The sequence below is a fragment of the Sylvia atricapilla genome, chromosome 2 (genome assembly GCF_009819655.1).
Source record: "Sylvia atricapilla isolate bSylAtr1 chromosome 2, bSylAtr1.pri, whole genome shotgun sequence".
Taxonomy (NCBI): Eukaryota; Metazoa; Chordata; class Aves; order Passeriformes; family Sylviidae; genus Sylvia; species Sylvia atricapilla.
The window spans coordinates 76395221-76419549 of record NC_089141.1 but is presented as its reverse complement, the minus strand read 5'-3'; the positions used below and the strand labels follow the sequence as shown (position 1 = coordinate 76419549).

Genomic DNA, 24329 nt, shown 5'->3' with positions numbered 1-24329 from the left:
CCAAAAGAGTCAAAGAGTTATTAGAAACAGAACTACCAAACAGACTGTACGGTAGAAGAAATGGGATAAGCAAAATCAACATTGAGGCCCTGGAAAATAAGGACCAATACATGGATGAAAGCCTGTAGGTCTGTGGAGAAGGGCACAGATACGTAAAATTCTATAGAAGAGAACCAAGACTAATTGGTAATTGATGGGGAAGTCCAAAGGGGAGACTCAGACTAGCCAGACAATGAACATGAACCAGTCAAGACAACTGAGGAATGGAAATTCCTAGGACTAAACAGAAGAATGAAACCAGAACAAACTCAAAAGAGGCAGGACCTGAAAAATGACACATTAGCAGCAGTGAGCAACAAGATGTCAATAGGCATAAGGTACAGCTTTTGAATGCATGATCACCTTTTAGGAACGGATTCTTCCCAGGAAGTAGATGATGGAAATCAGAGAATAACACTCTTGTCTTTTCCTTTGTTTGTGTGTGTGCAACTTTTCACTTTTGTTTACTTAACTGCCTCATCTCAACCTACAAGTTATTTTCCATCTTATTCTCTCTGCCCTGTCCAGCTGAAGAGAAGTGATAGGGCAACTTGGTGAATGTCTGGTGTTCAGCCAAGGTCAATCCAGCATATTGGTGCATACAACATGACCTGAAATAATTGTAGAGTTATGGAGTTATAGGCCTATTTTGGTTTCCAATTGATTTCAATTTATTGTGTGTCCTTGAGATACGTAAATTTTCTCCAGAACATGAAATATTTGCAGCAGATTATAACTACTTAAATCTGATTCCTTTTTCTATTCTTGATAAGCCATAGACAGAAATGCAACTCATTGTTAATAATTTAAAATAATTTCCCTTCTCCTGCATTCCAAACAGCCTTGTTTTCTTTCTTAACCCTTTCAGTAACACTACCTTTAGCCTGATCTCAAAAGGAAAAAGAGGCTAACAAAATGCACGGTTTATTTGCATGTCCCTCCTCTAAATTCCCAGCACACACTCAACTTTTGAACCCACTGACTGGTCAGTATTAACCAGACATATTAAAATCCCTTTAAATTTTCTGAAAATGAAAAGCTGCACAGAGGACAAAATGAGTGCTTCCATTCAGCTCTTGGACAGACAAGGGCAATTTGGTTGTCACCCAACAGCTGGACTGGCCAACTTGTGAGTGAATACACAGCAGACACAGTCCTGCTTTCTGGCAGGACAAACGGAGAATCTCTGTGGACAGAAGATTGAAAAAAAGGAAGGTGACACGGTGAGAGGCAAATGGAGGAAATGACTGGGTGAGGCACAGGACAGGAAGAGGTATTACAGTAAATGGTTCCCAGCAAACACAAAAGTGTGCTGGAGTTACTGATTGTGCATGAGTAACGGGGACCCAAGAGACAGCCCAGCAGACCAACCAGTTCCATTAATGCGAAACTGCTCACAGCCCACTCCATCTCGCACCAGCATGTCCAAGGTGCCACTGTCTGAGGCAGCAGGGCTGGACTGCCCTTCCTTTCACAGGGAAGATAAGAGGTGAATAGCAATGTCCAGTGGCAAAAACAGTTCAGCTACACTTCTGGGAAGCAGAGAAGTAAAGCACCACCAGCCTGTTCCTGCAAATTCCACTTAGTCTAAATGACATCATGACCCCAAAGAAGCCAGTGGGGGATAGACAAGGACAGAACATTTGTCATCTTGCCTTTCTTCCACTCATTTTCCTTAAAGATCAATCACAGCTGTATCCAAGTATCACACTCTGATTATTTAACACTGATCAGACACTTCCCACTACAGTTTTAATGATATTCTTTACTATAGAAGTGTCACAACATGGCCCAATGCACTGTTTCACAGGGTTGCACATGCCAGCTCTTAACAAGTTATTCCAGCTAGGAGCAGTACAACAGCATTAATGCAGCACTTGCCCAAACTATGTTAGTCAGCACAGGCTCCTTTGTGCTGCACTAAACTGCACCATGTAAACACATCCTAAATGGGGAACAGAGCACAGTGTCTCTTGGGTGACACTGCACTGTGCATAAACAACAAATAGCACTGCTATCCACCAATGGGCCTGATCATTTGTACTCTAATCTTAATTTTCATCTTCCCACAAACCAGGTTCCGTGGTCTTATTAGAATATCCTGCTTGCATTCAAATCTTTGTTACAACAAGCTTAATAGCCAGCCATACAGCTGTCCCCCTAGTCTTGTATAGCAAGATCTATTCCACAGATCTCCAACTGCCACCAATAGCCAACACTGATACCGAATGAACCCTCATGAACAAAGCTATGTTTTCTTAATAATAACAGTTGTATAAACATAAGGTCTTCTCAGTTAAAGGGAAACCAACATCAAAAAGCAGTAAAACACGGAACCCTAAACCCTTCTTTCTTTGAAGAAACACGTTTGAAGCGAGGTGTTTCTAGTTATGGGTGAATGAAATGAGAATTCAGCTGCAACAAACGGACATCCAGTCTGTATGAAAGACTAATTAGATCCATCTGAGAAGCTGTGTCTAAAACTGCTTCACATATTTCAAAGGAAAGCTCTTCTAGTCTATCTTTTGAGAAGACTACATCAAAACATTTAGTCACAGCTGACGCACATCTATCCACGACAGGAGCGCTATTTTTCATGAGCCATAAAAGCTACATTTAAGTAATTTCAATAATCTGGTTTATTTAAAAATTAAAGGAGGGGGGGGGAAAGCAGCAAAGAAATTTAATGCTAAGAAAGGAACTCAAAACAGCAACGGACCTTATAGTTCCTCCTTATGCAAAAGCATCAAGAGATCCAAAAAAATAGTCTTATACTGAATATTAAATAAAATGTGTTAAAATTTCCTCAGAGAACAGAATTAAAGATGAAGCAGCATCCAGGAGCTGCAGAGTTAACTATGGCTTTTGTGGTAATAAGCCAGGCTCTTAACACTATATCAGCAGTCTTTTAAATGCAACTATTGCTTCTTCAGAACCAGCAGGAGGAGCTCACAACATTTTTTAATCTATTCATTCTACAAAATTTGGGAAGAGGGGTTGGGATGTTAGAGGCGTTTCTGGGCACAGGATGGAGTTGGTTGGGTATTTCCTTTCCAGTTTTGTTGGATGAGAAATTAGTGGTAAGAAAAGCATCAAAGTAACATCCATGTAAGTACTGCTTTTAGAAATTAGAAAATCATTATATGAATATTGTGGTGCAGGATGTCAAGTGTGCATGGCACACAAATGAATTGAAGCAACACCCATTCCTCAAGGTATTTTCTGTCTTCCACCAGAAGACCACAGGAAGACTAAAGGGTGATATGATAATTAAATGCTGTATGCCAGAAACATGACTTTCTGAAGAAGGAAAATGCTATGTTATTGCTCTGCATTGTTACAGAGCTTTAATTTCTATTTCAGTTTACTGCTCATTGGAATTCCTGGAACAACTGGATCATTACCCATGGCAGAACATAGAATCCATTTTCATACCACAGGAATTTGTGTTATGAAGCCACCTGTGTGGGTAAAACACTTCATCAGATAATTTAGAATTAATCATTGTAAAAATCTAATTCTTCCTCTGCCTACTAAGGAATATCTTTTAAAGCAGTGAAGTCTGATTCTAATCCAAATTGACCATGCCTGCTTTTAAAATATTTTGCATTTTAGCATTTCAGACCTTTCATTACATTTTCTTTTTAGAAATGTCTTGTAGGCTACATACCAGTGCCAGACCATGTTACTGTGAGTTTTGTAGCAGAATAAAAATCTCCAAACATTACTATAACCAAGTTATTACACTGCCCTGACACAGAGGGAAGAGCATATTTTAAGCCACACAGTTAATAAATACATTACTCAAGTCCTTTTTAATTCCCAACCTTGTAGGTATTTTCTCTATATGCTTACGGAGTACTCTGTGAACAAACTTACCTGAGACATACAAATTCACACCAACAATCTCTCTTTACAAAGCAAATATGCACCAGCACATACGTACTGCTAAACTAGCATGGTTTTTAAGAAACCTGTACAATCCAGACACACTCTGCATCTCCTCTGGCTTAGAACAAAGCACACCCAAGTACATACAGATTATCACATGAGTATACTCAATATTTATCTCTTTTTCATGTAAGGGATCCCAGCACTTAAGCTGAGACATTCAATGAGGCAGAGTGGAAATGCAGACCAGAAACACTGAGTTCACAACAAGATACTGAGGTCAAGGCCACTTTCATTAAAAAACTACAATGTCAGCAGTCACAGAAATATACCAATTAAAGCAGTTGCCACAGAGTCAAAACTCAGGGATCAATGCTCTCCTCAGATTGAAAGACTCAAGTGCAGAATGCTTGCCTCCCAGGAGCACTTGTCCCCATCCCATCATGATAGGATGGGGCAACCTCTACCTGTACAGTAAATCTGTCAGACAGAAAAGGGACTGCAGGATCTGTAAAGCCACAGAGTGCATCAACAAGCAGGAATGCGACTACTATAGCCAGTGCTTTCCAAGGGTGGAAATTAGGGGGTTTGCTCTCACCACAGCACTAGATTATGCATACTGCATTAAGGTGACATTATACAAAACACACAGCTGTTACAAACAGAAAATGCTCTGGATTTGAGACTGAACTAAGAGATTGAAAGTAGATATACAACCTTTACAACAATAGTTTCTATACGTATACAACCCACAGAACTGTAACAAAGTTTTGTTTGCACAACTGTACGTATACTGCAACGAAGAGCTCGTGTGCTATGCTGCAAGTAAAATGCAAACCATATGGAAAAAGGCAGGGAAAGTTTTCTGCTTACAGCTGTAAGGATTATCCAACAGATTTTGCCCCACCCACTAGTGCCTTTACACATGCACATCCCTTTCATTCAAACTAATATTGGACATGAGAACAATACATTTTATTTCAAATAAAAACATGTAACGATATATACTTAGAACTAATCTAAGCAGAAAGTCTTCATCTACTGCTTCTAGGGATATATGTTAATTTGTATTACAACTGGCTGCCCCTCTTATTGTTTTAATTCCTACAGGTATTTGCTTTTCATCCCTATTAATACAGTACTCATATTTCTTTCATATGACCAATTAATTATTGTATGCCTGAAGCACATCAGAAATGTAAAATACTACTAATAATGTTGGTATTTTATTAATTCTCTTAACAAGGTTATTAATTTTATAGTGATAGATAGGCAATGTTATTCTTCTACACGGACTACTGGAAAGACAGAACTTAATATGCGCTGAATTATTATCCTACTCCATTCACATTTGTGTTTAAGGAATTAAATGTGAACTAAGCTTGCTTACAGCAACTTTCTGTATCATTGCTCTAATTTTCCATTATACTATTCCTTGTTCCACTTGATGCTTTTCATACTTCCATGTGATTTTTGGGTGGTATTTTTTCCTCCCCCTTATGACACAATGAAAATATTTTCTGAAGTAGTTTTCTAATCAACTTACCCATCAGTCATGAAGCTTACAGAAAACAAATACATCAAAGTTCTCCAAATTAAATGCTTATTTTATTTTCAGTCAAAGCTTAACAATAATTAGATAAACATGAATTCACTAACTAAAGTAACGCATTCACAAAAATATGCACCTACTTATATTGATCATATAGGATGTATTCAAATTATGATGATAGTATTGCCTTACATTTTATTTTTACGCTGGCATTTCGTACTATACAATAGGTTTTCTCTTAGAAATGTTAAGAGGTTCGCAGGCTGATTTTCCACCCACACAGGTATCAAATAAATTCTTTACTTCTCAAGAAAAAGATTAGGGGAAAAAGAAATCTGTGTTTTTCCCTAAAAATTATATAAAACACTCATTTCCAACTGGACTGAAAAAGTGGCAAAAAGTTTTTCTACAGATTTCATATTTGTACTACATTTATCTGTTCTTAACTTTGAATTTAGGAAGTGATACAATGCTTTGTGAAAATGGTAGCCTATTCTAGTAACAACCTGACCTAAGGAATTTAGCTTTCTCTATTCCTCTTATTCAGCATTTGACCTATACAGGTCCCTCTGGAAATATATCGAATTTCAATTTGCCCAAAGTAACTTCTGAACTATGACACCTTATGCTTAAAAAAAAATAAAAAATAAACAACTTCAATGATAAGAAGCTACTTTATAACTGAAAACATCTGGAAATTCTTTGACAACTAAACTGATGAGAAGATGAGGCTAAGCGGTCTGGGAAGGTATGCATTAACTGCAGAGATGAAGAACCCTAACAGAAAGGACTGTTTTCAAACAGGAAAAAGGAGAGTAACAACTACTTGCAGAGAAAGCATGCAAGTCATCAATAAAGAATTCTAAAGACAGAGTATTCCTACACTGTAGCAAATAATCAGAAAATGGATAACGGCAAAAAGATTTTCAAGAATTAAGTTTACTGCATAGAATAGAGTTACAAATTCCTCATTGAACTAAAATTAGGTTGAAAGGATGGTTAGAACTAAATTACTTTTATGGTCCCTTCCAACTCAAACCATCCTATGAATAAACAATCCCACCATCACATGGAACTGGACCATCCTTGGCAGCTGACATCTGGTTTTGGAGGGTCATATTCATATGCTGCAGGGACACCACACAGCTAACCAAGTTTCCTCAATATATGTAGGTTCCCACTTGATTTTGTCTCTCCCACCCTTCAGTAGCCTGCAGAACAGTCGAGTTTTGTAAAGGAAGAACAAACTCCAACCTTCCACAGCAAAACTCAATCAACAAAATCAAAAAACAAACACAACTGATAGCCAGACTAACAATTGAAAATGGCAAGATGGGAAAGATTCCTGTTTGTAATTGAAGTAAACAAAAGATTCCAGAGTCTGGTGGTGGGGTGCTTCTGGGCTGCTTGTGGCTGTTTTGCATTAGTCTCATGCAAAGCGAGTACTCTTCCTTCAAATTTTATTTTAGCAGTAATCTTGATTGTAAGATCTTTAATTCAATTGACAAGAGAAAAAAATTTAAGCAGAAGAAGAACACTAATCAAAGCTAAGAATCTGACCATCTGTCCTCTAAAAAACTGTGGTATATATGACAAGCAGTTAGTTTAAATATTCTTCTAGCAATTAATATATAGAACAAAGAAAAAAAAAGAATAAATGACATTTACATCAATTTAATTGGCAAGTTTTTTGTACACAAGTTTTGTACACAAGCAAGGTCCTACTAAAGCTGCTAAATTTTAATTTTCAAGTCAGGTCATTGGAGTCTTTTAATTGCAAAAGCATTTGCTATGTTGATAGGGTATCACCAGAAACAACTGTCTGGTACTGAAAATTCTAGTACAATAATTTTATGTAAATTTTATTACTAGCAAATATGTTGCTGGCTTTAGAATAAAAACCAAGTTACTTCTATTTTAAAAGAAAATAGATCAAATTAGGATTCACAGAAGTTTTTAGCCTCTACTGGAATCATAAAAATTAATATTTTTGTTTGCAGTGCTTCAGGCAAAGAGCATCACTTACACTTGACCACTTCTCCTTCAAATCCTTCAATTTTGGGAATCAAGGCTGCTAAAGTGGCCTAAAGCCAGCCCCTATCAAGGACCTCTGTTACAAGCAAAATAGTTAAAAACAGATGGTTTCAAAACTCAAAATTCTGAAAAATAAAGAGCAGCGATGAGCAGTTAACAGTGCACCATTCATTAAGGATCTCATGATAAACGAAGAAAACCACAGATGACCCACAGCCCAAAATGCTGACGAACGATCCGCTCGGAACAGCGGGAACCATGGAGAAGCCTGCTGCTCACACTCCCTGCACACAGCGCAAAGCACTGCACACTGCCAGCTGGGGAGCTTTTGGCTGGCGAGAGGAGCAGAGTTACAGGGAAAAAAAGAAAGGAGTCACTGCTGGAGGAGTCCCTGTGGTAAACAAAGTAAATCAGGATGCGAATGCTGCTGCTGCACAGCACAGTTTGCGGTGCGAGTTAACTTCTGAAGGGGAATGTGAAGGTGGCCCTCCCACTGGGCTAGCTAACTGCACCACAGATTCAGCTATCTTTGTCACAAGCCACGAGGGGACACAACCCACAAGGGTAGGAGCCTCTGTCACACCAACTTAACAGCAAAAAGAAAATGCAGAAGTTCAAAAAGTGAGGCTTGTGTTTCTGACAGCAAAGTTAATAAAGCAAGCTTCGAATTTCTCCTTTTTTTTTCCTGATGGTACGTTATAACTCCTGATCAGAAACAAGATTTCCCATTCCTAGTCTTGACTTCTCTTCTTTGAAGTTTTAAGGCAGTTTTTGGTTTTCCATTGTAAAGTTTTGAATAACAAGTCAGATTTTTGATGGTGCTGTATTTACTATATATTCTTGTCTGCAGCACAATCAGAGGTGAACACCAGGAAAAAAAATTATTGATGAAGAGTAACATGTCCTCTGCTATTTATCCAGTAACAATAAAAATAAGTTTAACTCTAAACAACCATGCTATTAAAAAAGAGTTACCTGCTTTTTTACATACTCAAGCTCAGGCACAATTTTTAATACACTATATCTTTATTGGTATATGGTTTTAGCAAAAAAGACTTCTCCTGAAATCCACCTAACGTGATTTATTTCACCAGGTATTTTCCAGATACAAATAAATAAGGAATTATATCTCCCCAAGCATACAGGCATGGTTAGGGTGGAAATAAAATGCGAAAGCAATTGTCACAAATCCCTCCAGTCCAGGCTTTTAGGCACACAGCCAGTCCTAACCTGGTACCTGTAATTTCTCCCTAGTGCTTAGGCACCCCTTTCTCTGACACTGAGGGATGCCCTTGCCTCCTTGCCTAGCAGTTGAAGGTAATAGCAGTAACTTACTGCAGGGACACAAGGATATGAGAAAGAACTTTCACATTTGTTATTGTTTGAATAACAAACCAAAAGATCAGAAATCAGACTCCACATATACCTTGTCAAACTGGTTTACACTAGCTATAATTCTCATACTGTTGTAAGTCATCACAATCGTTAGCAGTTCCATTTAAAGCGAGAGACAGGTTTGGACTCAAGCAAATTTCCCAAAAATGTGTGCACGTATGCAGATGTATGCTTGTGTAATTGGCTGTGCTAAACAGCTCCCTGGTTTGGAGAAGTCTAACTGTGGGAATTAGATTTGTGAGCTCACAGCAGCCAGGGCCTACACAGCACTCATAGCAAACAGCATGCTCATCCCCACAGCAGCTGGCAGCTCTTGTGCTGCAACACAGCAGCAGTGCTGCAACAAAAAAGGTGGAAAGGCTGAGGGCAGTGACTGCTCCTGGGAAGGGCTCTCTCTGTCACACAAGCCAATGCCAGCCCAACCCTAAACTGAACTGAAATCTGACAGAAGTGTTCTGTGGTTTGAATGGGCTGTATCCAAGTTCACAGGATGCCTGTTAGGAGTATTATACAGATTTTAAAAACGGCATGCAGACCTGGTCTTTGCTTCCAAAACTACAATTCAGCAAGTAGGGTGTGTTATTGCCATACTAAGAGAATCTGCCTTATTAAAGCCTTTTTGAAACCTTTTGCTGAAGAGTCAACAAATACTATCCAAGTCAACTGCCTATTTAAAAAAAAAATAAAATCTCTTTCTGGTTATGGAATCACCATTAGCAGATATAAAAAGTATTTCTCCCTATAAATTTATCTTCTTAATACTTCAACCAGCTTGTTTCTTGACTTTATTCTGCTGAACAGCTGAATTACCAAACACAGCACTACTGTTCTTCTACTGTCATGGCTTGTCCTTCTGCCTTTCATGCTGACTACTTTAAGTGCTTAAATAATTACCTTAGAATATTTGCAAAAAAAAAAAAATAGTTTATACACATTCATCTGAAATGTATAAGCACATCTTGAAACACTGGCATTTTACTATGACCACATACAGTTCTACCACAGAGTGCTGAATAATTCCATTCCAGTTCCAGTATGATTGCTTTTTCAATTCACTTGGATCCTTGATTTGTTTTTCTAAACACTAGCTTAAGGTAATGCAATTTTTGTCAACATTGCATTTATTTTCTTGCTCTCATATAACTACAGGGGAGTATAAGATGCTACTTCTAAATGAGACACTAAACAGAATAATTTAGGAACTAATTTAATAAACAATTATATACAAAAATGTTCCACTGGCATGAGCCCTGAGAAAAATCTCAATACACTAGCACTTTTTAACTGTCAGGGTCTTGTTTGGTAATTCACAGCAATGCCTACTAAAGACAATCCACACATCTATCCTTAGCCAATGAAAAGATGGAGAATGTTAGCAGGTGTCAAGGATGATATATATTGACTCCATCCACTGAATTTCTTAGAAAATGAGCAGTACTTACAGAAAACGATGAGCCATCCTTTGAAACTGCAACTGGGTAAGTTCCATCTCCTAGATGCACAGAGAGCTCCCAGCTACTTCTCTTTGATTTAGCAATAGGAATTCTAAAAAAAAAAAAAAATAGACAGAAGAAAAAATTTTAACAGAGATTTCATGCTTCTCCCAAGTTAACCAGAAGCACTTGCCTCATAGGATGGTCATGAAGGATATAAAATACCATTAATCTATAGAGACAGTTGGAGAGCATACTTGAAAAAAATATACTAAATACATATTTCTATCAAACAGTATATAAGGAGAAAATACACTCTTACTTTCTTTCTAGATTTGCCTTGACACACTGGGTATGCTGATAAAGTTATAGGAGGCCCTTGAATGCAGCCAGCACTTGCTGCAGAATTAGCTCAAACAGGATGAAAAGCAGATGAGAAAGTGGGCTGGCAGGAGAATAGCAACAGTGATAACTGGAGCAGTCTTTTCAAGGGCAAAATATAATCATTATTTCTTTAATCTCATTCTCAGTAAACCTTAATTAAAAGCCAATTACAGACAAAAGATTCAGTCAAACAAGTAATACAAGTAATTTTATAACTAATATACATTTTTAAGTATCTCCTCCACAAAGCCCTTCGTACTGGAAAAATAATGATGTATCATCACAGCCCACATGCAGGATTATACTGATTCCTGCAGCATTCTGTGGCTGCACCATTTATCAAGTAATACAGGAGACCTGAATCTTTTCAACTTAAAAAAAGCACACACCTGGCAGCAAAGGAATGAGAACTGAGCCTCCATTCTTGGCAATTCAGAGTGAAACATGCAATTTTCAGCTATTTTATTTAAATATATATACATTTTCAATTTCCTCATTCTAACTTCTCAAGTCTCTTCCACTTTGCCATAACAACTGGTGTCCAAAAGTATATGACAACTTTTCTAATGAGTGGTCACCATATATTACCATGAGCATGCACCACTTGGCCTAAAGGGAAGACAGGAAGGTGTGATTTCAACTCCATTAAAACAAAAACACATTTTGGTATAGCTTTTCGTCCACACTGACTCTTACACAGTTAGATTTTTCTGTAAGAAATCTGTAGGGAAAATAATTTTAGCACCTTTACATCTCCTCTAAGGATAATTTCTGCTGTAACATTAATCTTGTGTACATTATAGCACTTACTACACCTTTTATTGCAGCCTTCAGAGTCTTAAAACCTGTAAATACATTATGTCACATGCATCCTCCGGAGGATTCAGGTGACCAGTGAACCACATCTCCCCAAAGAGAGTGCTCAGGTTTCCTGTGGAATCAACAAGGGAGAAGCACCTGTGAGGCCTCCAGAGGTCTCACAGGAAGAGAAATTATCTGCCCAAGCCAAGGATAACACACTCACTTGCTACACATTTCAACAATTATTTTAAGAACATTAGGGTTTTTAGATACGTGGAACTCAAGAAAGTACAATTTCAAGTATACTTAATGAGGCAAGGAGCTTCCGAAAGCTTGAAAAGAGGAAATGGAAATGCTAAATATATCACAAATAGATGCATACCTATCCTTAGTAACTTCTGGATGCAAGCCAAGTAAGATCTGCAACAAATTTCACCAAACACCTTGGCTCACCTCTATCACTACCCTCAAAGTTCACAAGACAGATATTGAAAAAAACCTGTTCCTGTGCTAACAATGGCAAGTGTCACCTTTCACATTTAATATAGTGATAATTGTCAAAACAAAGGATCTGAGGAATTATCTATGGTTTATTGAGTGTAATGTCATTTCTCAGCAACACATATTGGAATTCCTGTATGTCACCAAACATTTAGACTGGCTGATAGGAAATGTGACAGACACAGGAGTTCCTGAAGAAAAGGAAGAGGAATTTCCTGCACAGGTAGCAGGCAGCAAGCTGAGAGATGTTTTCATTGCACTTCCTGGTATCAGAGCACCAGTACAGAGCAACACAGGCAGCACCTGGTGAAGTTCTCCATGACACTCCACTGCAACAACCAACAGGTTTTAGTGGTTTATAGCAACTTCATATTTCTTATATTAGAACTGAGACCTCATTGCAAACTCAACTTAGTAGATCTGCTTCACTGGTGTCATGAGATTCCTTACAGCCCTGCTGGCACAGCCCTGCTTCATATTACATTTGACTGGAAGTGACCTCATGAATCTGGCTGCAGGCCATCAAAGGAAAGACAGTCTTGTTCTCCAGCAGGGATTATTTTTGTTCAGTCCTGTCTTGCTGAGCTTTGTCAAGTGTATCTCCAAACAGGATGCATGCCTCTTGAAAGGCATGACTGTCATCACTGCTTTGCCTGGGTTTCAAACAGCCACATAATTTCTCTCTCTGCAACACCAGTGGCCAGGAGGGCAAGGTCCAGAGCTGCATCTAACACCAAGTATACAGCAAGTTGTGCTTCCCTCCTGGAATTGCTAGATCCATTCACACAGGGACATTTTTCAACTTTGCTAATGAGCTTTGCCTGTGGTTTTGCAACTATAACTGACACTGGCTAGGACAGATACTCACTTTAGCTCATGACAATCCTGCTTCTTCATTAAACCAAATTTCTTTCAAAGAAATTTTCTTGTAGTAGACTCCATTTTGATAGGATTTGCGGGTAGGAAACGTTCATATAAATAACAATTACAAAGTCCAAAAGTAAGGATCAAAGCCTAAGTTTGTTGGATATGAAAGGGAAGTTGCTCACGTCCATGAACCACTTTAGAAATGCAGAAGTTTCTACCAGGCTAAGAAAGGAGATTTGTGGTGGGGTTTTCTGTTGTTTTATGGTGTTTGGATTTTTTTTTAGTATCTGAGAAGTCTCAGTGCATGGGAAATTATTTTTGTTCTTGGCCAAGCTTGCTTCCTCAGCTGAGAAGACTTTTAAGTCCTCCCAAACAAAGCATCTGAACTCTGAATATATTTCACATTAGTTCACAGAAAACTTCCCAAACCTCTAGCTACTCTCAAAATATAGAACTTTTAAAATTCTACATAATGGGCTAAAATCCAACATATTGTATTCACAGGGAAAAAAAAAAACCACTGAAAATAAAAATAGTGTGGTTTTTGCCATCCTAAAAGACATAAAGAAAATATAAGGCATTTCTCCTCCAACCCTAGATTCAGAATCCACACAGTATGTCTTTCCTAGGGTTCAACATGCCCTCCCTTTTTTTCTGCCAGCTTTGGCAAATGACATATCATCCAATAAAATTACTTCATTTGTGTATAAAGATCACTGGCTGCAGGAAGAAACACAAGTTTCACACCAAGATGAGTGCCAGGTGGATGAGGACCAGTGCCATGGAGAACTGTGCACTGCTCACCCTTGCCAGGAGCATTACACACAAAGGGACAGAGAGAGCAAAGGCAGCACTGCAGCCACAACAACAGGAGATGGGTGGAAAAGGGTGTTATAAACTCCTTCCACACTAGAAAGGGCAATTCTGAACCTCTCCACTCCAAATTGCCTTCTAAGGGGATGCATCACAAGCACAGGAACGCAGCTGAAGAGTGATGCCTTGGCTTTAAGTCATAAGGGCTTTACTCCAAAGCACCAATTACAAAAACATGTAAGCAACGAAACAAGAAAAACAGCACCATTTCCCTGCTTAGTTATTTATCTTCAAGCTCTACTGCTGTTTGTTCAACTAGAGATGATGTCTGCATAGAATGCATTGTGTCCCTTTTACCCACAAATGCCATGTGTGGGAGAGGGAGACACTTGAGAATAACGCAGCAATCAAAGCTCCTGGTTTCTTTGCAAGTTTTCAGCAAGGAAAGCAGACGACTGATAAAAATTATAGGTCAGCACATATTTACTGTGCTCAAGGAAAACATGAATTAAACTATTATCTATTCTAGTCAAAAACAAGTAATGAAAGAAAACAGACACTCACAAAAGCAAATCAAGTAATAACTCTGCCCTGACCATTCTGATTGTTGCCAACCAATCAGATAGAAGGAACTCAATAAAAACTACAATTTTCTGCAGTTTGTGGCACATAAATTTCCATCTCCTGATTACCACTGATGATGTAAATGAGTTAGGATGTCACCAGCTCCTAAAGGATCAGAAAATTGAGTATAGATTTTTTTACTTCCAATTCAAAGTATGTGTTCTAATGCTGAGAGGGAAAACATTTACAAATTCCTCTTCACTTCTGATATTTTTGCTGCCTAATACTTTATGTAAACAGAGAAATCCCAAACCATCATAACAAATCCTCCCGTTTGAAAGATTACAAGCGTTTGAAAACCACATTATATGACACTACATAAAGCTGTTTTTCAATTGTGCAATTACCTATTCAGCAGTTAAATAAAAGTGAAATATTGACTTAAAACAATGTTAATGGTCAAAGAATCATTAAGAAATCCTTCATCATAACTTTCACAGCAGGTGGCCTGTAAAATGATCAAGAATAATGTGCTGGATTCTGTAGCCACCAAGGTCAGTTTCTGCATACAAATCTTGCAAAGGGAGAAAAAAAGACCTTCAGAAAGTGGGCCATTCATCTGAACCAAGTTCAGAGAATTTCCAGCACTGTGAAAAGATATGTTATGCAAGCACATAGATGTATTCAGTGGGGGTAGACTGAACCAGCTACATGGAGACTACAAAGGAGCCCTCCCATGGCTCATGAATAAGTCGAGGAAATGATCAGAAAAAAATGCAGAGATGTTTAGACAGATGGCCCACTTAAAATGCCTGGGACAGGGCATAAGCAATTTTAATGAAACTTTAGATCTACCATATAAATTGTTTCTTATTTTCCCTGCCCTCCCCCTACCCCTCAAAAAAAAAAAAAAATCAAGAAAGGCAAATAAAAATTAAACAACTCAAACAAGAGCCTATCTTGTGATAAAAAAAAAAAAAAAAAAAAACCAAACAAAAACTCAAAAACACAAACCACAAAAAAAAGTCAATCTCACACTTTTGTGCATTATTGGTTTAATAAGTTCATATGCAAAGAAATATCCTTCACAGAACCTTCAACTATCAGATGAATATAAAAGCAGGGAATGGATAGATTAAAAGAATTCTAAACAGAAGTGTACTGCCAAACAAAACACAAATCTAAGCTTTAGTATCTGAGTACTTTCAACACTTTCCAACATAAAAGTTCATCATCACACAGAAAAGATAAAAGCAGCACTTTCACAGGATTATTTTAAGAACCAAATATTATGTGCAAGGGACCTAAGAATCTGGGAATATTTTATTCAGCAATTTGAAGTATTTTCTGTATCTATTCACACACATTTTCTACATATATTCAGACTGGTCTGCCTATATATATGATGTGCCCTTTTACATAAAAATAGGTTTTCCTTCTTCCTGCTTTATATGTGCATACATATACGTGTACCCCTTCCACTGTGAATATGAAAATATACCATCATTAGACTAAATTATAGTTCTTCATATGTCATACAAAATAATAACCTCTACTAGCCTGTGTGCCAGCTGATCAGACAAAGGCTGAAAGAATTACTCAATAGTTATATCAAAAAGGTTTTTACATTACATTTTCTTACATATCACATTGAGATCAATAATAAATATGCATATTTATAGCCTATACTCTATTTGAATAGTGACCACAGGAAAAATTGAAATTACATGGAGGGTAAACTATTAAATAAAAAGCAGTGCTTTAAAAGGATGCTATGGAGTGCACTGTGCTTTGATTCAGAACAGCATACATCTGGATGTTCCCTTTAACAGAAGCTTTTTGAGCAATTTGCATGGACATAAAGGCCTGCAGTCCAGTGCCCAATGAAAACCTCCAGTGCCTTCAGCAGTGAAACCCAGATGAAGGCTAAAGAAACAGTTAAACTACTTCTTATAAATCTAGGGTGGATTTAGCTGCCCAGATCGAAGAGTATGGCTCAACACCTCTCATCCTCATTTAACTGAGAAAGAACCTTGCGAAGAACCTGAGTCACCCTGGCTAACCTGCTTCCACTGTGGAGGTCTCCAAACATGCAGGGTTGGGTCCTGCAAAGAGAGACACCCTAACCCAAATGTTTCACAACCAGCATCCTCAGCAGCCTGGCAGGGGCAAGGAACTAGAGGCTCCTCTGCCAAAGCTGTGTCCACAGTCTTAACAAGAAATGATCCTCCAAACAGGCAGGCAAACAACAATTCTAAGCTTCTTGAAAGATCTTTCATGGCTCTTTTAGTTTTAAATCTATTGGATAAATTAAGAAGGATTGCTGTTATTGCCTGTCTTGATTTAACAAAGTCATGTTTGCAGAGTGGATGTCCAAAGAATCCAAGATCCATGCTATCAGTCTTCCTCAGCCTGTGGGGATTCACACCCACCTCCCATATCTCAAGAGAAAGAGCAAGGGCCCAGGTAAGCACTGGGGATGGTAGGAAGGAATGAGAGATTCATGGAGGCTCAGATTTGCAGCCTGATGATGCATTCTTTGGGACAAAAGGTTTTGGCACTTGGTCCTAATGCCAGGAAATTTCTATGCACTCTGCATTAATAAACTGGATGAAACACAGTAACACTGTGAGCTGCAAGTAGAGCCCAAGACCTCCCAGTTTCACAAAAGGGTCAGACTGCCCAGTCCTTCAGCATACCTTGAAAATTTCAAATAAATAAATGTAAAACATATCTGAAACTGATTTTCTCTCCTATGACATGTTACAACCTACTTTAGTATTTGGTTTCTGTTGGAAAAAGGAAACATCATAAGCATTATTGAGAAATGTGGATATTTGTCTCATTGCAAGCATTTGTGAAATAAGAAGCAAGGAACACGCAAATCAAGTGTTCACAAGTACAGTGAAAAGACATTTATTTTTAGTATAATTTACAAGTCTGTTCTTCTAATCTGTTTTTTCAACCATCTTTTATTTACCAAAGGAGGAACCACTTACAAGAGGGTGTTTTTCATCAGATCAGTCAACAATACTGACTTGTGTGTGCTAACAACTCTTATGGAAAGAAAAATCTAAAAATCTGTTTGTCATCAAAAAAAGTTGGGGCTATTTCTCCACCAATTAAAGTATTTAATTTCATAACTTTGTTGTTTTCCAAAACATTTTTTAAAATTCTTATTAAGAGATAACTTTAGGCAGTTGGCAAAACTAATAATAATAATTTACTTCATAAAAGGAAACCAGCAAACTCCTTCTCCTATACAAATTTTCCCTTATTTCCTTAAGCAAAGAAACTTATTGTGCAGATATTTAAGAATAGTCTTACAGTAATTATCTCACTTTCTTTTTATGTGCAAAGAGCTTCATAACAAACCACTGTGATGCAGCAGGGAGGACTAAAGCACTCTGTTAGTATCATCCAGTTATATACTTTCATATACCAATATGGGAAATAGCTGCTTCTTGAGCAGTCTGTGTCCTACACCTCCCTTCAAAGAAGGGCTGTTCCCAGTAAGAACATGCTGGTTTTCACTTTGTATTAAGTTAAGAATACTACAGGTTTTCTGTCCACATAGCAAACAGGCAGAAGGAAATGCTAACCTACTAATGCTAATACGAAAATGAAGAGAAGTGATTAAAAATTACCTCTAAGTTTGACAAGGAAATAATCCAACTTTACTTCTACATATATAAGACTACTTTCCATACTCTCTTTTTTAAAACATCCAGGCAAACTTTGTGCTAGATTTCAGTAGTGAAATCTGCCTCCTAATCTTGAGCTCAATTGCCACTAATAGCTGTAAACCTGAATCAAAATACATTTAGTGCTTTAATCCGTTATCCCTTCTGTCAGAATTTCACTTATTCACCCCCTTTTGTAACAGAAGTTCTGGAGAGTATGAAAACTCAGAAGTAACAGGACAATATGCAGGGGCTGTGAGAATATCAGTGCTGTACCTCAACTCAGGAGTAGTTCTCAAACCAAATTATCCCAACCATCTGCATTTAGACTGCTTTGGATCACCCTGCAGAAGAGTCTGGGGATGTGCAAACCAGGTCCCTTTCTGTTGAAGAAAGGCAAAAACCACTTTCCAGAATTGCACCCAGCACACTTCAGTCACAAATGGCCATTGAATTCACAGGACTGGACTAATCTAACCAAAAGTCAAATATATACAGTGAGAATATGAGTTCCTCACTATGAACAAGATGATACACTTGTACTGGTACATTCTCTAATGATAGCTAGATTAATTCTTGAAGAATCCTTTATTCACATGAAGAGATTTTGGTCTTAATGACAATTTCTGCAACTGCCTTCCCTCAGTATCGTAAGTTCAGTATTTAGTCCAGATATTCAGGAAAAAAACCCTAACAAATTATCTGATATTTAAGAGGGTCAAGCTCAACCCTCCTTATTTAGCTGCCCCAGTAAAATTTCTATTAAGAAATGTTTGATATCTACCAGCTCCTGCGAGCTGAAAGCAAAGAAAATATTGTAAAGTGCAGCATATCTGAAAAATTCTTCTGCATTTTGGAGGAGACAATGCATATTTTAGAATCAAATTTTTAAATTCCATTTTTGAAAAAAAATCATGGCCTGAGCTTGATAAATCTAATGAGATTTATCTTGTTAGATAATATCTTCTTGAACAGATTGCCATTTCCCCAGCTATCACTAATTTACAAACTTAATCCAAAAAAGCACATTAACCTATCTCTTTCTTTGACTCAGAGATAGGTATCTGATCCACAGGCACTAACAACAAACTGAAATACAGCATTTCCTTAAAGTTTTTAAGACCCAATACAGTGAAACTTTTCCGTACCGACCGAACCTACTAAAGGAGGCACACTATCAGGAGTGAGAGACAACTACTACTGTCAAGGGAAAAGGAAAGACATCAGAATAAATCCATCTCCGAGGAAATTTGGCAACAGCACAGAGAGCAAGAACACTGGCCTTTAAGACCCACAAGGAACACAGTGTGCAAACTAAGGAAAAGTTGTAGATTATACTAGCTAACCAAAATAAACCCCCAACCTGTCTTAGACCAAACTGAAAATGTCTTTCTAGAGGACACCACCTCCAAAAATCTTTTTGAGTTGTTTGTTAAGAGTTTTGTATTGAATGCTGTCTTTCCTGTGGTTTACAGTTTCATTTAGTTCTCTCGCCCTTTTGATCTGTCAGCCCCCTTGGAACTACCCAGACTGTACTGCCAGAAGTATGGAATTTCTGCCACACTTTGTAGGAGTCATGATTTGACCTGGTCTCTCTAAAGCCTGTCACATATGCAATATCCCAAAGGTCATTGTTTAAAATAGAATTACACTCATTTTTTTGTGCATCTTGAAAAACACAATGTTTGCTCCAGATATCAGTAGAGTTCCAGAGTACTGTAAGAGCTCAGTCATTACACAGAGTTTATGACTTCTCACAAACTTGTTGCAGCAGAACCAAGAGTCCATCCAAGAGCTTAACCATCTCTTGCCAATGAAATTGGTTTTAAAATACAGCCATATTGATCAAAATTTTCTGTTGCGCTTTCCCCTGTATGAGAGATCTAATTCATGCAATACATAAGAATGCCCATTCAGTCCTGCAAAAGGATGACCAGATTTTCCTTGCTAGCCATCCTACTTGCCATAGTGTGAGAAACAGAACTGGTCAAGAGCTGTGATTCATTTGGAACTCTGTTTTTTTAGACAGTGCCTGGCTTTTCAAACTCCATGCACAAGAACCAGTGCTGGGTGACAACACAGGTATTAGCAATATATCTGCCAAACCACAAGTAAATGTGATTACAACATTTGGCTAGAAGCACTCAGGCCAGTTTTCAACAGGAAATGTGACAGCTACTTCCTCCTCCCTACACGTAAGAAACATGGCGTATTTCACAGATGCTAAAGCTTTGTTCTCTGCTTCTTCTGCACTAGAACCCTATGAAACAGATTAATGCCACTAATTCTGTTCAGTTAAAGAGAAAAAACACAGCAGATGAAAAAACTCCCAAAAGTTCATTAAAAATTGTATTAGATAACATAAAACATGGATATGTCCAACAAGCACTCACATGTCATGTCTGGACAATTACAGCACATAGAGCTCAGTGACTCTCATTACCTTCCACACATCACCCCGTACACTTTCAGCCCTCATCTGGCACTCACCACCAAGCTTTCAGCACCTAATATTAACCATCTTTTCCCTTCTCAACTAATGGAAAGAGAAAGGTACCTCTCTCAATGAGTTAGACCTGAAATTGGCTGAACTACTTTTAGGTAATGCTTACCTGTATTTTTTACATTACTTAGGCACTGCAATTCCAGGCAACAGAAACACAGCCATCTAATTATTTAAGAGTGATATTCATGTTCAAAAGATGGTAAATATCTATCACTCTATGCATTTTCATCCTTTTAATAAGACATTTGCCATTGTTCATATTATGGTCTCACAAGTAAAGAGAAGAAAGACAATAAGAGAAACAATGAGGACAGACTAACTTTGCTAAAGTTATATACCTAAGACCTGAATGAAGGAATTTGAGAATTATTAAACTGGGGTTGAATGTGAAGGACAAAAAATTTGTATCAGCTAACCTTTCAGCTAACAGCTAACCTCATTCTCAGTACTAATACAAAAATTTTTGCCCACTAAGCTTTCTGCTGACTAAGGTCAGAGTTAGAGAAGCCAGGCTGTGTAGGTGAGATGAACCTTATTGATTATGGCTATTTTAGCAAAATCATGATCAATACAGAATGGGGACATAAAAATGGCTGTACTGACTGGCCCATATTATATTAATCTAGTCCAATATTCAAAGATAAACAGTAGAAAGTTAAATAAGGTCTATGAGTGTAAGAATATAGTTACACTTCTACAATGCATTTAACTGTAACTTCTGTCTCCTTCCGTTCCTTTTTGCCCAATTAGCACTAATCCACGCAGTTCAATAGGCAAAGAATTCATGTCCTAAATATAAAATATATAGAAGAATGTGTTAAAGAATTCACAAGGTAAAGAACAAATGTACTAAATATAAAATATATAAATAACACAATATATTAAAATATACGATGTAAGTACATTTTAAAACGCTATGGAAAAAATTTTCTTTAAACATTACCTTTTACACATCCAATTATAACTTAATAAATATAATTACACATAGATGGTACTGTTCTTCTTTCTCATTAACCCCATACTCATGTTTTTGTGAACGTTTCTATTCTATAAATAAGCATGACCAAACAAATTGTATGTGATCAAAAGGATGTTAAGAAGAACATTAAGATTTTTCTGACTAAAAAAACATCCACTTTGAACAGAAATGCTAAAATGTGAAGTAAAACTGTTGCAAAAACATGAGGAAGATCCAAAGTATTTCTAAAATACAATTTCAGCCACAGAGTGCAGCAGCTGAAAGAGGATACGTAAAGATGTTCAGAATTGGTTTTCACAACTTTGCCTTCAGCCCCAATCTTTCCTGTGCACTTCACCTGCTGCAGGAATCCATACACAATATCCATGTGCTCCCTCAGCCCAAAGTTTCCTTGTCTACGCACGACAATTTTTCTAAAATGCAAATTACTGCAGTCATTCTGGACCTTTCTAGGTGAGACAAACTAGCCTTATGTGCTGATTTGCACAAGGGTAGAGGTAATTTTCTTCAAATTTGGTGGCTGGGGTTAAATCACCAAAGTCCTTATCTCTGAAGAGTTATGCTCCACCTTTTACAAGCCATGAACACAACAATTTCTCATTGCAATCCAACTTTTTTGAACTGCAAAACAGCAAAATTCTATCAGGTCTCACCATCCCTTGCTTCTGGGAAGACACACATGAAGGAGAAAGCTAAGGAAGCTGAAGAGAAGTGGGCTGTGGAAAGGTGCTACCTAAGGAGACTGAAGCTTAAATGGTTGTAAGACTACCACAGTTTGGAAATCACTGAAGCAGAGTTGCAGCCTATTTACTCGAAAGGGTTCACTTAAATACAAGTGTTAAGACTTGGGAAGAGGCAGCCTGTAGTAGTGGCAGACATGCAATGGCCAAGATCAAAGAAGAGAAAAAACCCCACAGTGAATAGAGGAATAAGGTTGACTTAATATTAGCAAGCATCTTACAATGATTGTGATTTGAGGATATGAGTAACAAGAATAAAGGCTTTGCTGCAGGGGAGGAAACAGGGCAGGCAACAAAGAATTTAAAGACAAGTGCTCTCACTAGCTCAAGGAAACAAACAGGGTAAAGCTGCCTAAGGACATTAACAGCTAGGTGCAGCTAGATGAGGACCTGCTTTAAATTTCAGTGTCTAGTAGAAAAATGGGCAGCAGGACCTAGAGAAGATCATTATTGTGTCACCAAGGTACATCACCACCTCTGCCACCATCATGCCAGACAGAGGAGATTTAGAAACACATATCAGAAAACAGAGGGGTAAAGACAAAAGCTTAAAGCCTAGGAGCCCAGATTTTTTAGAAGTATTTTTTTAAAAACTAGAATTAATATGCAAATAATTTATTTGTATCATCTCACTACTAACCGCAGAAAAACTAATTTCGCTAAGCACCACAGAGAGACAGGATAAAGACCTGTAATCTCCTTTCTATACTCATGGGTAAACATCCCTGGTTTCAAAAGAACAAGGTCCTGTGCTGTTCTTTCCTGCCCAGTCTTTCTCACACCACAGGCTTTGAAGATATATGTTAAGGGGAAGCCACAGCCAAAACAAACTCCAAGCACCACATCTAATTACACAGAAAAGTAAACTACTGAAGAATGGTCTGTGAAAGATATTAAAGAATCATCCATAATCATAAAAGAAAAAGTCAACTGAGCAGTCTCAATACAGATCCAGGGGAAAACATTCAGGTCTTTGAATACTTACGAAGAAACAACAGAAATCATTATTAAATATTTTTTTACTTAAGGCATCATCTATCCCAAGCATTCCATTGAAAATACCATTACAAATCCATGTAGCTTTCCTTTCAAGATTCACAATACCTCCCAGTTACAAAACAAAAAATATATACAGTACCTAAGGTGCAAAGGAGGTCACCTCTAATACAGGTAGTAGATAACTGATTTAAGTTGTGCAAATATCAGGGATGAGATCCAACTCCAAGATAGCACATAGCAACACTATTAGCAATGTTACCTCTCAAATAACTCTCCCATTAGAATTATACAAAGCTACATTGTCACAAACCAATGAATAGGCCTGTGGTCTTACATACAAAGAAATGAAAAATATTCCTTTCTTTTCTCGTTCCTCGGTAATGCGCATACCAGGACTATCTCAACACAGAAGTGAAGATCTCCAAGTCTTCTGAGACAAAGGTAGGGCTTATTTTTCTAATGAAAACGTCTCTTCAGTATTTTTATTTAAACACACACACACTCTAAAATTATACAGATGAGACCTGCCTCTCTGAAAGTTGAAAAGAAAGAAGTCTTAGCTCAATCTTGTATGTTTACACTTTTAGTCTTACCCTTAAACAAGACTGAATTGAGCATAACTGCACTGAAAGTTTACCTTCTACACTGGCATATCAAATTTCAGGTCAACAGCTCTTTTATTTAAAATATGTTAGATAAAAAGGTAATATGCTCTCTGTAAAGAGTTCCCTGGAGGTTAGAACCACCAATAAATTAACTGTTACCATATGCTTGGCTCCTTTTGGCAAAATTCAGTAACAAAACACTGCCAAACCTTTTTAGGCAGGTAATAATATTTGGTAGCTTATAACACAACTTGGAAAATAGAAAACTGGACAGAAAGTTTGGAAAATAATAGAAGACACTTCATTTCTATCCTTCTATAGTTAGCCACATGCTGTTGGAAGAAAAATTCTAAAAAAGTCAACTTTATAAGTCTGATCTACAGCAAACAGTTGTCTTCTGAAGGAACTCACACAGTGGCTAGTAGAGTAATTAAATATTCTGCATTTGGATTTTTTAAATGACAATAGATATGTATGACCTATTTTGAAAACAAGAAGGTTTGTAAAATCAGTATTCTAAAGTGTTAACATGCATATTATCAG

General features: G+C 37.6%; 1 protein-coding gene across 1 annotated transcript in view; it reads right to left on the bottom strand.

The window, feature by feature from the left end:
* PCCA (propionyl-CoA carboxylase subunit alpha) overlaps window positions 1-24329 on the bottom strand; it is a 270508-nt gene that overhangs the window by 95978 nt on the left and 150201 nt on the right. The window contains exon 19 of the mRNA XM_066313485.1: window positions 10354-10456. Coding sequence (XP_066169582.1) covers window positions 10354-10456 — 103 coding nt within the window. The remainder of the gene's footprint in view (window positions 1-10353; window positions 10457-24329) is intronic.